Source organism: Callithrix jacchus, chromosome 14 (assembly GCF_049354715.1).
Source record: "Callithrix jacchus isolate 240 chromosome 14, calJac240_pri, whole genome shotgun sequence".
Lineage (NCBI taxonomy): Eukaryota > Metazoa > Chordata > Mammalia > Primates > Cebidae > Callithrix > Callithrix jacchus.
Window position 1 is genome coordinate 52795550 of NC_133515.1, and position 14138 is coordinate 52809687.

Consider the following 14138-nt stretch of genomic DNA (forward strand, 5'->3'; position numbering starts at 1 on the left):
AAGAAAGGAAAGGAAATTACACAAAACTTGTTCCACAGATGTTTATGGTAGTTTTATTAATAGCCTAAAACTAGAAGCTATCCAAATGTCCTGTACCTGGTGAATGTCTATACAAAATACAATATTTCTATAATAGACTCTTTTAATATGTATAGAATGTTTTGGGTAAATTTTCTCCAATAAAAATAGTGTTTTTTTCCCATAAATATAGGGATTATAAAAGACTATATAGGTAAGTTAGAGGAATGTCTCTTGGTTAGTTATTTGAAATATGTTGTCTTATTCACACTTAGTTTCAAGTATTTATGCACACTTCTCTTGATGTGAAAAATATTAAATATACTTACTATAATTTAGCAAAGAGACTATAGAAAGGAAATAATTTCACTCTAGTCTTATCAAATTTAAATGACACTATTCTCTTCTGTAAATAAGTATTGCACCATGCTGGGTGCAATGGCTTACACCTCTAATCCCAACACTGGGAGGCTGAGGAAAGACATTACTTGAGGCCACAGGTTCGAGACCAGCCTGGCCAACATAACGAGACTCAGTCTCTATTTTTAAAAAAAGTATTGTGTGTTTTTATTTTATGATACGAGAAAAATACACTATTTTTCAGATTTGTTAACCATGTGAATGCTGTAATTCAGTCAGCTGATTTCTCTATAGTGTGCTATTTTTTTCCCCCTTCAGGTCCTGTAGTTCATAAACATCAATTCAACAGTAATGCTATTACAGACATTAATTTGGATAATGTTTGCAAGAAAGGAAACACTTTGTTGTGGGATATAGTCCAAGATGAAGATGCAGTAAGTTATTTAATAGAGCCAGAAGACTAAGAAATTTTATTCAGCAAGATGCAATTCATATAAATAATAACTTTATATACTTTTTTTTATAGGTTAATCTTTCTGAAGGATTAATAAATGAAGCAGAGAAACTTCTTTGTTCCTTAGTATGTTGGTTTACAGATAGACAGATTCGAATGAGATTCATTGAAGGGTGCCTTGAAAACTTGGGAAATAACAGGTAAAGAGGAATTTTAAAATTTCTGATGCAGTAGTCAAAGTATTTTTTTGGGGTGGAGGACAGTCTTGTTGACTAGGTGTGATGTTTTTATACTGTTTTATATACCTGTATTAATCTGTATTTTAGTAATGTTTATATTAAGTTTAGAGATGGCTTCTTCACGAGGTTCATATTTTAGCACTCAGTGTTGCTCTTTTCAGCACCTTTTACCATTTTTGGTTAGATCCATCCAACGGAAACAGAAACATAGTGATACTATCTTTTTGATTCTGGAAACACTCCTGTTTTCAAATTGCAGTTAAATTTTCTTGAACTGTCTCATAAAGGATGCTAAATAAGTGGAATTTTACTTCAGCTAAAATACAAACACTTTGACAATAGCATTGTTCTTCTATTTAGGTGCATCCTTTGTGTCTCAGCATTAATAGTACAGAAAAGACTAGGTTAGTAACTCATCAAATTGTATATGTTAGATATGTACAGCCCCTTTTCAGTCATACCTCAAAGTATTTTTCTGTTTGTTTTAAATTAGGTTAGTGTTTTTTCTCTAGTTTGAATTCTGTCTTATATTTATGTATACTTCTCATTGGGACTCAGTTGATTACACATTTCTTGATTTTCAGTATTCTTCCGTTGATGCAGTTTCATGTTGCCCTTGACCTATACTGCTTTGATAGTATTCCATTCTGTAATGTTGTGAAAATACGATTCTGGTGTATATGTTGACATTTCAGTTATTAATATATTGTCTTCCACTCACATCTGTGTAGGGCTGCTGTGATTGTTTAATTTTATTGAATAAGTGCTTGAAAATACTTTTCCCCAGTTGAAATTTAAAAGTACATGCTGTATTTTGTTTCTGTTGTTTTTATTGTTGTTTTTTGAGATGGAATGTTGTTCTGTCACCAGGCAGCAGTGCAGTGGTGCAATCTCGGCTCACTGCAACCTCTGCCTCCATGTGCAAGCAATCCTCTTGCCTCAGCCACCCGAGTAGTGGGACTACAGGTGGGCATCACCACACCCAGCTAATTTTTTGTATTTTTAGTAGAGTCAGAGTTTCAGTATGTTAGCCAAGATGGTCTTGATCTCTTGACCTCGTGATCTGCCCGCCTTGGCCTTCCAAAGTGCAGGCTACTGCGCTCGGCCTTTGTTTTCTATTTTTGGTTCCTTAAGGGGTAATACATTGAACAGTTATAGTAGAAAAATTGCTTCTTCATGCATATATAAGAAACCACTAACAGAATTCTGTAAAAGGATCAGTTGCCTCCTTTGCTATACATTCTTTTTTTTTTTTTAACATGGAGTCTTTCTTGGTCGCCCAGGCTGGAGTGCAATGGCATGATCTGAGCTCACTGCAACCTTCGCCTCCCAGATTCAAGAGATTCTCCCACCTCAGCCTCCTGAGTAGCTGGGATTACAGGCACGTGCCATTATTCTGGCTATTTTTTGTATTTTTGTAGAGACAGGGTTTCCATGTTGGCCAGGCTGATCTTGAACTCCTGACCTTAGGTGATCCTTCTGCCTTGGCTTCCCAAAGTGCTGGGATTAAGTTTAGTTCCTCATTAGAATTTGTTCCTCCTCTTTCAAGGCTTATGCAGCCAACCTCCTTTCCTACTTCCAGGATTTCTGTGTCAGTATCTGTCCTATACCTGTTCTTTTCAGAGGATAGGCAGACTCAGATGTACTTGAAGTTTTAAAGTAATTTCCTTTCCCCTTTCTGCTTCATACTTTTGAGGTATGTGGCATGCTTCCATTAGTAACATGGTTCGGCCAGGCGTGGTGGCTTACGCTTGTAATCCCAGCACTTTGGGAGGCCGAAGCGGGCGAATCATAAGGTCAAGAGATCGAGACCATTCTGGCCAACATGGTGAAACCGCGTCTCCACTAAAAGTAGAAAAGTTAGCTGGGTGTTGTGGCACCCACCTGTAGTCCCAGCTACTCGGGAGGCTGAGGCAGGAGAACTGCTTGAACCCGGGAGGCGGAGGTTGCAGTGAGCTGAGATTGCGCCATTGCACTCCATTCTGGTGCCTGGCGGCAGAGTGAGACTCTGTCTCAAAAAAAAAAAAAAGAAAATGGTTCATAAAGCTGTCATTCTCAGTTTGAATGCAAATCATATTGAGAATTTAGTAAAAAAATGGTCATACTGACTTGTGAAGAAATAGTTTCATTTTAAAAAGATCTTTAAATGCTCTTCACTTGCTTTTGTACCCAGATATTTATAACATGTTTTACCTTAAAAGTCTTGGATTGGAATTTTTAAACTTGGAGTTCTTGGCCTAATACATATAAAGTATAAAATGAATTTATACTTTTGAGGAAAAAAACATGTAACGTTTATATAGTAAATTATCTGTATATAAAATTCATTAAATCTTTCAGCATTTAAGATTTTAAAAAGCTGAATTTCTATAAAAAGAATCACACATAGTAGTTAAAATTATTTTATCTATATATGTTTTTGCTATTTCAGGTCAGTAGTAATTTCACTTCGTCTTCTTCCAAAACTATTTGGTACTTTTCAGCAGTTCGGGAGCAGTTATGATACACACTGGATAACAATGTAAGTACATAAAGAAAAGTATTAAAGAGGTTTTTCAAATATTTATAGTTATTTGTAAAGATTTTGACTAACCTACAAGCTTTTACTCTGTACCAGGAAAATTTGAATTTCATGTTGTTTGTTTTCTTAGATTTCTCTGCCACTTAGCCCTATGGAGATTATATCCTGATCAGTAGGAAAATCTGGGTTTGTTTTCTTGGTAGTTTGAGAATAGCACTTTAGCAATTAATGCTATATAATTAGGAGATTTTTAGTGTACGCAGGTATGGCAGAGTACTTTTGAAGACAAGCCACACTAAAGTAAACTCTTGAGTGTCTTTAATTTTTTCCATGTCTAGGAATTGGCTCTAGAACTAATGTCATGTTGGGGGTAATCTTGATACTACCCTATTGTAGGTTGAGCATGCCTAATCTGAAAAACCTAAAATCTGAAATGTTCCGTAATCCGACATTTTTTAGAGCAGCAGTATGATGCTCAAAAGGGAATGTTCATTGGAGTATTTGGAGTTTGAATTTTTGGATTAGCTATGTTCAACTGGTATGCATCCTAGAAATACTCCAGAATGTGAAAAAACCTGAAACACTTCTAGTCCCTGGCATTTCAGATAAGGAATATTCAACTTGTGCTCCTTTACATTTATGGAAAACTTATAATTAATAAATATTAAAATAATCTTTTCAAACTTTTGTGTCTCATTGACCCCGTATTTTGGTAATAAGCCTAGAGAAAATTGTGAACCACAAACAACACATTAAGAACATGTGAATGCCAGATATAGTATGCATCAAAAGTAAAATAAATTTTAAAAATGTGTTGTTGCTTTATTAGGCAAAACTGTATGCAGGAGGAAAAAAAAAAAAGGAAAATGTGTTGTATACTTTATTCTAAATAAGCTTTTGGAGAGATTTCAGAGCCAGTTGAATTTTAGGGAAAATTCGACTTGTTGAAGGATTGATTTGTGAGGTTAAGTTCCTAATTCTGAGGACTTAGGTGGCAAGAACACTTGTTTGCTTTCACAGTGGAGTATCACTTTTATAGTTCTCGGAAGTCTGTACTATAATTCCAGATTGGATGAAGTTAGTTCTTCTGAGTCATATATCTTGCTGCTGCTTGTTCTTTTAAAGGGATATGTTTAGTTTGAACCTGAATATGTTTAATCTGAACCTTTAGTAAGTATCTTAGTCTTTTTCTTTGATTAATACTACAATTAGGAATCCAGTGAAAGTTCTATTAGTGTAAGGGAAGGTCCGTGAGCCTCCCAAGAGAGGGGTAGGAGAAAGCATTTAATATCACTGAAGAATAAGAATAGTGTGAGTCCTTTTTCATTGTCTCTTTCTATCATTTTTAAGTGGCTGAATTTCAAAATTCTAATGGAGTAAAGGCATTCATTTGGTGCTAACATGGGCGAGTCAGTGTCATTATAGTCAGTGGAGGTTGGTTCATATTAAAGAGTAACTTTCTCCTATAGAAAGGGCAGTCTCTAAATGTTCATTTACTTAGAAGTAGTACCAGAGTCTAAGTAATACTGAGTGGAAACTGTTTTAGCATGTTCCCTAAATTAAATGTAAATAAGCTTAATTAAGGAAAATTCACAGGGTTGCCATTGCCACAAGAGATTGTTACCCTAAATCTCATGAAGTACATCACTTCAAATAACTCGAAGCTCCTGTGGTTGACATCAGTAACAAAAAAAAAAAACTATCATTTATTGTGAATCTAGTATGTGTAGCAGCACTCAATATTTAGTATATATTATCTCATAAACTCATTCTAATGGCCCATAGTTTAAAATTTGGAAACTTTTATCCTTGACTCTTAGTAAATCTTCAGGCAGACATCCAGAAGTCAGTTTACTTGCCTAAAGCCATGTTGTAGCAAGTATATTGGAGCTAGTTTCAAACTCAAAGTTTTCTTTCTAACACTTGACCTTCATTTAGTGATTATTAGCAAGGTGAAAGTTATTTATATTTAAAATATGGCTATAGCATAAACATGATGTAAATTATATTGGAACTCTTAGAGTTTTAATACTTCTACATCTGTACAGTTTAGCAGATAAATCGCTAATAGGTTTTATACGAAATACATTATGTTAATTAGGGAAGTTGTGGACCTTGGGATTTCTGAATGTATATGCCACTATTTTTATTTTAGTACTTCTAGGTTATTTTACAACTCAGTGCTGGGTATTTGATTTTTTAAAAAAAAAATTTGTTTTGGCGGGGCGTGGTGGCTCAAGCCTGTAATCCCAGCACTTTGGGAGGCCGAGGCGGGTGGATCACAAGGTCAAGAGATCGAGACCATCTTGGTCAACATGGTGAAACCCCGTCTCTACAAAAATACAAAAAGTTAGCTGGGCATGGTGGTGCGTGCATGTAATCCCAGCTACTCAGGAGGCTGAGGTAGGAGAATTGCCTGAACCCAGGAGGCAGAGGTTGCGGTGAGCAGAGATCGCACCATTGCACTCCAGCCTGGGTAACAAGAGCGAAACTCGGTCTCAAAAAAAAAAAAAAAAAAAAAAATTTTGTTTAAAAATAAGCAAATTATTGACAAAAGATACATGCAGTAAGTTTATCGTATGCCTTCTATATGCCAGTATTCTGCTGAGTAAATGACCAAAGCACATAGTAGATCCTTATATGAAATGGTGTTATGCAACTTTTAATATTAACTCAAATTAGTATTTATAATAGCACTTTCACAAATATTGAGTATTTTGAGATTAAAAACTTAAAAAGGTACTTTAAATTCATAAAAATGAACATTGCTTTATATCGTTTCATTCAAATATAAATAAAAGTTGTGTATTTTTTGGTAACTAAAATTTTACATTTGAAGACTTTTTTAGATTTGCATATTTACTGTCACAGCATAGATATATTCTCTTACCTGTCCACTTTAAAATTATTTTTTCTTTTATTTGGGCCAGGTGGGCAGAAAAAGAACTGAACATGATGAAGCTTTTCTTTGATAATTTGGTATACTACATCCAAACTGTGAGAGAAGGAAGGCAAAAACATGCACTGTAAGTTCCTCTCAACTGGGTTAAATGCATTTGTTTGGCTTGTCTTTACTTTGAAAGATAGTTTTCCAGCATTTTAATTAATTGTAACAGAAAACTTTATTTGTATAACATTATGTAAAGTGTGCTAGGAATTTTTTTTTTTTTTTTTTTTTTTTTTGTGCTAGGACTTTTTAAGCTGAAAGATACTTAGGAGATTACTCTTAAATTCTTAGGTAAATGTAGCTGAATCACTTTTGGGGGTTAGTTAACCTTCCCTATTGAGATTTGTTCAAAGGTACTGTTTTTAGGAGTCAAAAATAAAAGTATTTTTTCAGAAACCATTGATATGCTTTTCTTAGCATATTAGAACATTGATTCTAAAATTTGTAAATATTTACTTCGAAAATAATATATTTACATACAGTTAATTTAAAACGTTTTTTCATAATTGCATTCTAGTATTAGAAAGTTTAGGATGTGTGTAAGTTTTAAAACTGGTGGTATATCATTAATGTTTTCTCATATATCAAAATATTCTCTGGATGTATTCAAGTGATTTGGGACAAGAATTGGTAGAAATGGACTGGTGGTGGTAGAGCTGTACTTGAAGCTTCTTATAAGGAGTTGCATGTGAAATTCAGATTTCTGCTGGTGAGCCAACTGTTGTGGACTAATGTCCATGTTGAGGAAACCAGTTAAATGCCACTACTGGCACATCAGTGAAGAAAAGGAGTCACAGTGTGATTAAGAAAATCACATAGAAAACCTCCACAAAGGTGAAAACACCAGACTATAGAAGTGTTCAGAAAAGTCATTGACCTTTAAAGCATACTTACTCACTTCTAAAAATAAATTTACTAATTTCCTTGTGCAAATCAGTTACTTCTCCAGATTTTATTTTTTCTGTGTCCTTTAGGGTGCAGCTATCCTCCTCCTTGCCTAAAACTTGAGACTTTAGACTTGTTTGTACTCTAACATCCAAGCATGAATAATGATGATGATATGATGATGGTGATGATGATGACAAGAAAGCCAGTATTCATTGATATTTACCAATGTGCCAGATACCTACTACTTTAAGATACACAACAACCCACTTGAGACAGTCTTAGTTTACAAATGAGTATACTGAAGCTATTAAATGACAACTTGTCCAACATCACACATAAAGAATAGAGTGAGCTTTTGTACTCACACAGTCTGTTTCTGTTATGGAATTTATGTTCATAAATGCTACATTATATTGCCATTCTCTACCCATCTTTTTATTAAAATATACCCCATGTCTTTTCACAAGTTGACATTCCACAAACATGACTTTTGTCTTTATAACTACCTCTGGGTTTGTCTCCTTGTCTCAGTGTTCTCATATGCTGGTTCATTCCTTATATCTGTCAAATTAGGAAGGCAATATGGTATTGGTGGGAAGTTCATGGTCTTGAGAATCATACAGACCTAGCTGTAGGTGATTACTGTATTATTTTAACCTTATTTCAATTATTTACCCCTCTGATTCCAATTATTTATAAATGTTTATAAGAATTTAATGAAATGATACAGTGAATTTCATCTGGCGTATAGATTATCTATAAATTGTAGTTACCTGATTAAAACAAATAATATACCATATGAAACACAGAAGAGTTCTGTCTCTTAACCCCATCCAGAGATTTTTCATAGCATAAAAAATAAAATACCAGTCTCTTCAGCTCAGTATTCTGGGCAGGCTATGATCTAAATTCAACTAACCTTTCCAGTTTTATTCTTGAAATCTTTTAGGCAGCTTATTCTGCAAATTTATCAAATTATTTCTGAGGTATTTTTATTTATTGTATTCCATAGCTTTGCTTACAAAGTTCCCTCTATATAAGATGTGTTTTTTTTTAAAGACGGAGTCTTGCTCTGTTGCTAGGCTGGAGTGCAGTGATGCAGTCTCGGCTCACTGCACTCTGCCTCCTGGGTTCAAGCAGTCTTCTTGCCTCAGCCTCCCAAGTAGCTGGGACTATAGGCGCGCACCACCATGCTTAGCTAATTTTTGTATTTTTTAGTAGAGATGGGGGTTTCACCATGTTGGCCAGGATGGTCTCGATCTCTTGACCTTGTGATCTGCCCGCCTCGGCCTCCTAACGTGCTGGGGTTACAGGCGTGAGCCACCGTGCCCTGCCTGTAGGATGTATTCTTTTAAAATTACATTAAAATTCTAACTGTTCTTCCAGTTCAGTGTCCTTTAATCATTCCTATCGAAGCAGAGTTTTAGGATAATGGTGGCCTCCTGAATCTGAACATTCTGTATATGTTCTATAAAAACAATAGGATCAACAAAGAGCAGAAATAAAACCACATATGACCTACATATTTATTAGGAGATGGGGAGCTCACATTACTTGACAGCAAAGAAATAATAGGTGATAAAAGAGCTCTCACACAGTCATAAGCCTGTGGACTTGAAGAGCAGGAATGAGAGGCTTAGACAAGGGAGTGGAAGTCATACAATGAATCATCCTCATAAAGTCCAACATTAAGCATCAAAAGGAACATAGGTCTTAGATTTAGTTGTTCACTGCATAACAACAGTGCAGTTACTCACTTTGTTAGTGGAATTGGAGATGAACAAAGCATTGCTTCTGTGGTGAAAACGGGAAGTAGAGCTCCTTGGAGATATGTTTTATTTATTTATTTTTTGAGATGGAGTTTTGCTCTTCTTGCCCAGGCTGGAGTGCAGTGGCGCAGTCTTGGCTCCCCACAGCCACCTCCTCCCAGGTTTAAGTGATTCTTCTGCCTCAGCCTCCCAAGTAGCTGGGATTATAGGCATGTGCTACTATGCCCAGCTAATTTTGTATTTTTAGTAGAGATGGGGTTTCTCCATGTTGGTCAGGCTGATCTCGAACTCCCAAACTCAGATGAGCCACCCATCTTGGCCTCCCAAAGTGCTGGGGTTACAGGTGTGAGCCACTGTGCTCGGCCTGTTTTATGTTTTGTTAGGGCACCCTAGAGTATCTTTCCAGTCTTTCAATCTGCCTTACTGATTGCTGTCCTAGGAGAATAAAACCCTAGAACAGAGAGATAGTTCCTGGACTGTTTGATATAATTTCCCTACTCTTTCAGGGGGTAAAACAATTGTACATTTGCTACTCTTTGTTCAAGCCTACTTATTTTCATTTCTTTTTTCAGTTGAGATTACGCGTGTAATTCCAGCACTTTTGGAGGCGAAGGTGGGCAGACCATGAGGTTCAGGAGTTCGAGACCAGCCTGGCCAATATGGTTCGACCTTGTCGCTACTAAAAACGCAAAAAAAAATTAGCGCCAGTAATCCCAGCTACTTTGGGAGGCTGAGGCAAGGAGAATCACTTGAACCTGGGAGGCAGAAGTTGCATGAGCAGAGATCATGCCACGGCACTCCAGCCTAGTAACAGTGTGAGACTATCTCAAAATAAACAGGAAAGTTCTGAAATTTTTTACTGAGAGAAATAATTTCTTGTAACATGTAAGATAATACTTTTTTATTTTGTAATTTTTGTGTTTTTTTTTTTCTCTTATATTAATATTTCTTTTTTTGAGTGTTGGCTCTTTTGCCAAGGCTTGAAAATGCAGTAGTAGTGTCATCTCAGCTCACTACAACCTCCCCCTCCTGGGTTCAAATGATTCTCCTGCCTCAGTCTCCCGAGTAGCTCATTATAGGCATATGCCACTATGCCCGTCTAAGTTTTGTATTTTTAGTAGAGACAAGGTTTCAGGCAGGTTTTGAACTCTTGACCTCAGGCGATCCACCCGCCTTTGCCTTCCAAAGTGCGAGGATTACAGGGTTGAGCCACTGTGCCTGGCCAGTATTTCATTTCTTAAAAGGACTATTTCATTTCATTTCTTTTTCTAGAGAAAACCTTGTCTGTGGAGGCTACAAAGTTTTTTTTTTGTTTGTTTGTTTTTTGTTTTTTTTTTAAGTTTCATATCTCTGGGGAGACTATTTTTGTCCTGCATTTCCTGTGATGTCAGAAGCCATAGACAAGCCCATGAGAATTTGTCAATATTGATATCATCTTTTTCTGTTATCCCAAGGAATTTTTTTGACAGGTGGTTTCAGCAGCTCATGAGACCCGGATGGAGCTCACAGAGATCTTTGAAGTACACCATCAGGGGCTATACTATGGGAGTTAATGCAGGGAGTATAAAGGGACTATACCTGTGTCTTCAGGATTATGAGTTTCTTATTCTGAGATGCAAGTATAGGGGAAGAATTATTCCAGATGTAAAGGCACTTGATAAAGGGCAAACTTTATTCTCCTTTTATGTTTATGATTGATGTTCCCTAGACTAGGCAAGAGGAATACAGTAATGTAAAATCACAGAACTGATGGATCATAAAACTTCTTTTTGAACTGGTACTGAAGGCCTCTGCTACAAAATTCCTTGTTCTTTAACTTAAAAAGCCTAGAAGCCCTTAAAAGCTGTTCTTGAATTTTATCTGGGTTGCATTCGTGTATGAGAGTTGCTTACTAGATTTCCTTTCTGTTACATCTTGTCATACATATTTTCACTTTCACAAAGGTCAGTGCAGCATTAATGAGGCAAAAGTTCACCTTTTCTTTGCCAGCATTAATAAGAGACCTTAAAGAGCAAAAGGTATGTCCAGCAAACTCAATCTTCAGAAAACTGAAGCGTTAAAACTTTAGTAGTGAATTTAGTGTAATTTTGGAAAGCTAATTTTGGGATGCTGTTAAAATTTTGCACTTACTTAGGGATTACAGGACATTGAATTCAGATGCCCAGGCTGGGTGCGGTGGCTCACACCTGTAATCCCAGCATTTTGGGAGGCCTAGGTGGGCAGGTCACCTGAGGTCAGGAGTTCAAAACCAGCCTGGCCAATATGGTGACACCCTGTTTCTACTAAAAATAAAAAAACATTAGCTAGGTATGGTGGGGGTGTGCCTGTAATCCCACCCACCATATTTGGGAGGCTGAGGCAGGAGAATCACTTGAACCCAGGAGGCAGAGGTGTGGTGAGGCAAGATCACACCACTGCACTCCAACCTGGGCTACAGAGCGAGACTCCATTTCCCCAGGGGGGGAAAAAAAAGATGCCCTTTGACCCTCTGCGTACCTAGGTTATAGATCATAGCATAGATCAGCCACTGTCTTATGTTGGCAAAGCAGTTTGCACAGTTCATCTACAATTTGCCTTTTGATCTGTAAAATAGAGATAATAGCTTGTGATTGACTTAGTTTCACTGAGTGCTCAAGTACTTGAACTAGAATGTGATATTATAGACACAGTTCAATATGCAGTTCACTGGGGTTGCTAAAGGAAAGGAATCCTTTTAGAATGCAAAACTGGGCCAGGCATGCTGACACATGTAATCCCAGCACTTTGGGAGGCCAAGGCAGGCAGATCACTTGAGCTCAAGAGTTCAAGACAGCCTGGCCAATATGGTGAAACCCCATCTCTACTATAATAAAAATAACAAAAGTTAGCTGGGTGCGGTATTGTATACTTGTAATCTTAGCTACTCCGGAGGCTAAGGCACAAAAATCGCTTGAACCCAAGAAGCAGAGGTTGCATTGAGCAGCGATTGTGCCACTGCACTCCAGCCTGGACAACACAGTGAAACTCTGACACACACACACTTTTATAAAAGCAAACTTGATTGCCTCCACCCCAAACATGGTCCCCTCTCCCCACTCTTCAGCACCCTTCCCTGACTTCCTTTTCCATCTAGAACTCTTCTTTCTGATGTTGGGGCTGACCACATTCTGTCTCTTGTTTGTCTGTTGAGACCCTTCTCCTACCCTGCCTCACTAACACTTGCTACTTTAAAAGTTTCAAAAGCAACTTTTATATTAAGCATCAAATTTCATACATGTGAGTTATAATTATTTTAGATTTGAAATAATATTCAAAAGTGCCAATTTTGTATCAGCTATATTTTTCATGAACTGGATTTATGGAAATATTATTAGTGTTTCTTGATAAAGAATATATTACCACTATAGGGACCATAATATGAAACCTGTACTGTTGAAGATAGAGGTTGTTTTTTATTTGTTGGCTATTCTAATTTATGTGCATATTACATACTTTTAAAATAATATACTTCCTTTGCTTCACTGTTGAATTTGTGTGTACCTTCATGTAATTTGAAAGTAAATTTTGTTATAGTTTTAAGATTTATATAATTTATTAAATTTGTTTTTGTCTTTATGAACTTTTTGTGTGTAACTAAAGTTACATAGTTAAAATAATTCTGAATCATTTTAAAACAATTTTTGGTATAAGTTATGCATAGGACCACTAAAGTTTTAAAAATAATTAAGAAATAGGATATTTAATTATTTTAATAACTTTTAAATTATAGGTACAGCCATAGTGCTGAAGTTCAAGTTCGACTTCAATTCCTGACTTGTGTATTTTCAACTCTGGGATCACCTGACCATTTCAGTAAGTTTTTAATCAGTATATTTTAAAATCTGCTTTGACTCTCGGGAGAAGTAGTTAAATTTACTCACACTTTGGATTTCTGCAGTGTGGTGGTTTTTTTTTTTGGAGTCATTGGGTACATGTACGTTTGTTACAGGGTTTATTGCATACTGGTGAGGATTGGGCTTTCTGTGTACTTATTACTCAAATAGTTAACATTTGAATAATAGATTGAGTAATCTACCCGATAGATTAGTTTTCAACCCTTGTCCCACTCCTGCCATCTCTACTTTTGGAGATGTCTGTTAGTTCCATCTTTATGTCTGTGTGTACCTATTGTTTAGTTCCTGCTTACGAGTAAGAATGTGTGATATTTGGTTTTTTTGTTTCTGAGTTAGTTCACTTAGAATAATGGAATAATGACCTCCAGCTCCATTTATGTTGCTACAAAGGACATGATTTCGTTCTTTTTTATAGCTGCTGGGCTGATTAATCTTAATACATTTATAAATTATACCAACATTCAGATAATTTATTAAAATAATTGAGGTTGTTTGCATTTTAAATTAAAAATTTTTTTTTCTATAAGACCTTTCTCTCTTTTTTTCTTTTTTGAGACAGGGTCTCACACTGTTCCCCAGGCTGGAGCGCGGTGGTGTGATTACAGCCCATTGCAGCTGTTGACCTCCCCAGCTCAAGCAGTCATCCCACCTTAACCTCCTGAGTAACTGGAACTACGCATCACCACACACAGCTGATTTTTAAAAAATTGGCATAGAGCTAGGGTTTCACTGCTTTTATCTAGGCTGGTCTTGAACTCATGGGCTCAGAGAGTCCTGTCTTGGCCTCCCAACGTGCTAGGATTACCAGCATGAGTCAGTGCACCTGGCCGACTGCATCTTTTATTATTTTTGCCTATAAAATCTTGCTTTCCTTTTGGTTGGAGATAGGTATTGTTTATTATTTATCATGGCTAATCTTTTGAAAATTACTTGGCTTTATGGGTGATAGAGATACTTGGAGGCCCCAGTTTTATTTAGTTTCACTTTAAACTCAGTTTTGTTAACAGTGAATTTTTAAAAGTAGAGCTTGATCTGTTATATTCAGATTGTGTACTGTATCCAAATCCGTG

At 36.4% G+C, this 14138-nt stretch overlaps 1 protein-coding gene across 12 annotated transcripts in view; it reads left to right on the forward strand.

Annotated features, from left to right (window-relative positions):
- The window catches only part of USP34 (ubiquitin specific peptidase 34), a 282857-nt gene that overhangs the window by 126070 nt on the left and 142649 nt on the right, over nucleotides 1-14138 (forward strand). For 10 of the 12 annotated variants that reach the window (XM_054244928.2, XM_054244930.2, XM_054244931.2 and 7 more), the window contains 5 exons: nucleotides 697-812; nucleotides 905-1032; nucleotides 3503-3592; nucleotides 6523-6618; nucleotides 12945-13027. In XM_054244928.2, the coding sequence (XP_054100903.2) occupies nucleotides 697-812; nucleotides 905-1032; nucleotides 3503-3592; nucleotides 6523-6618; nucleotides 12945-13027 (513 nt within the window). The remainder of the gene's footprint in view (nucleotides 1-696; nucleotides 813-904; nucleotides 1033-3502; nucleotides 3593-6522; nucleotides 6619-12944; nucleotides 13028-14138) is intronic. The other 2 variants (XM_078349244.1, XM_078349245.1) reach the window with 1 other exon arrangement.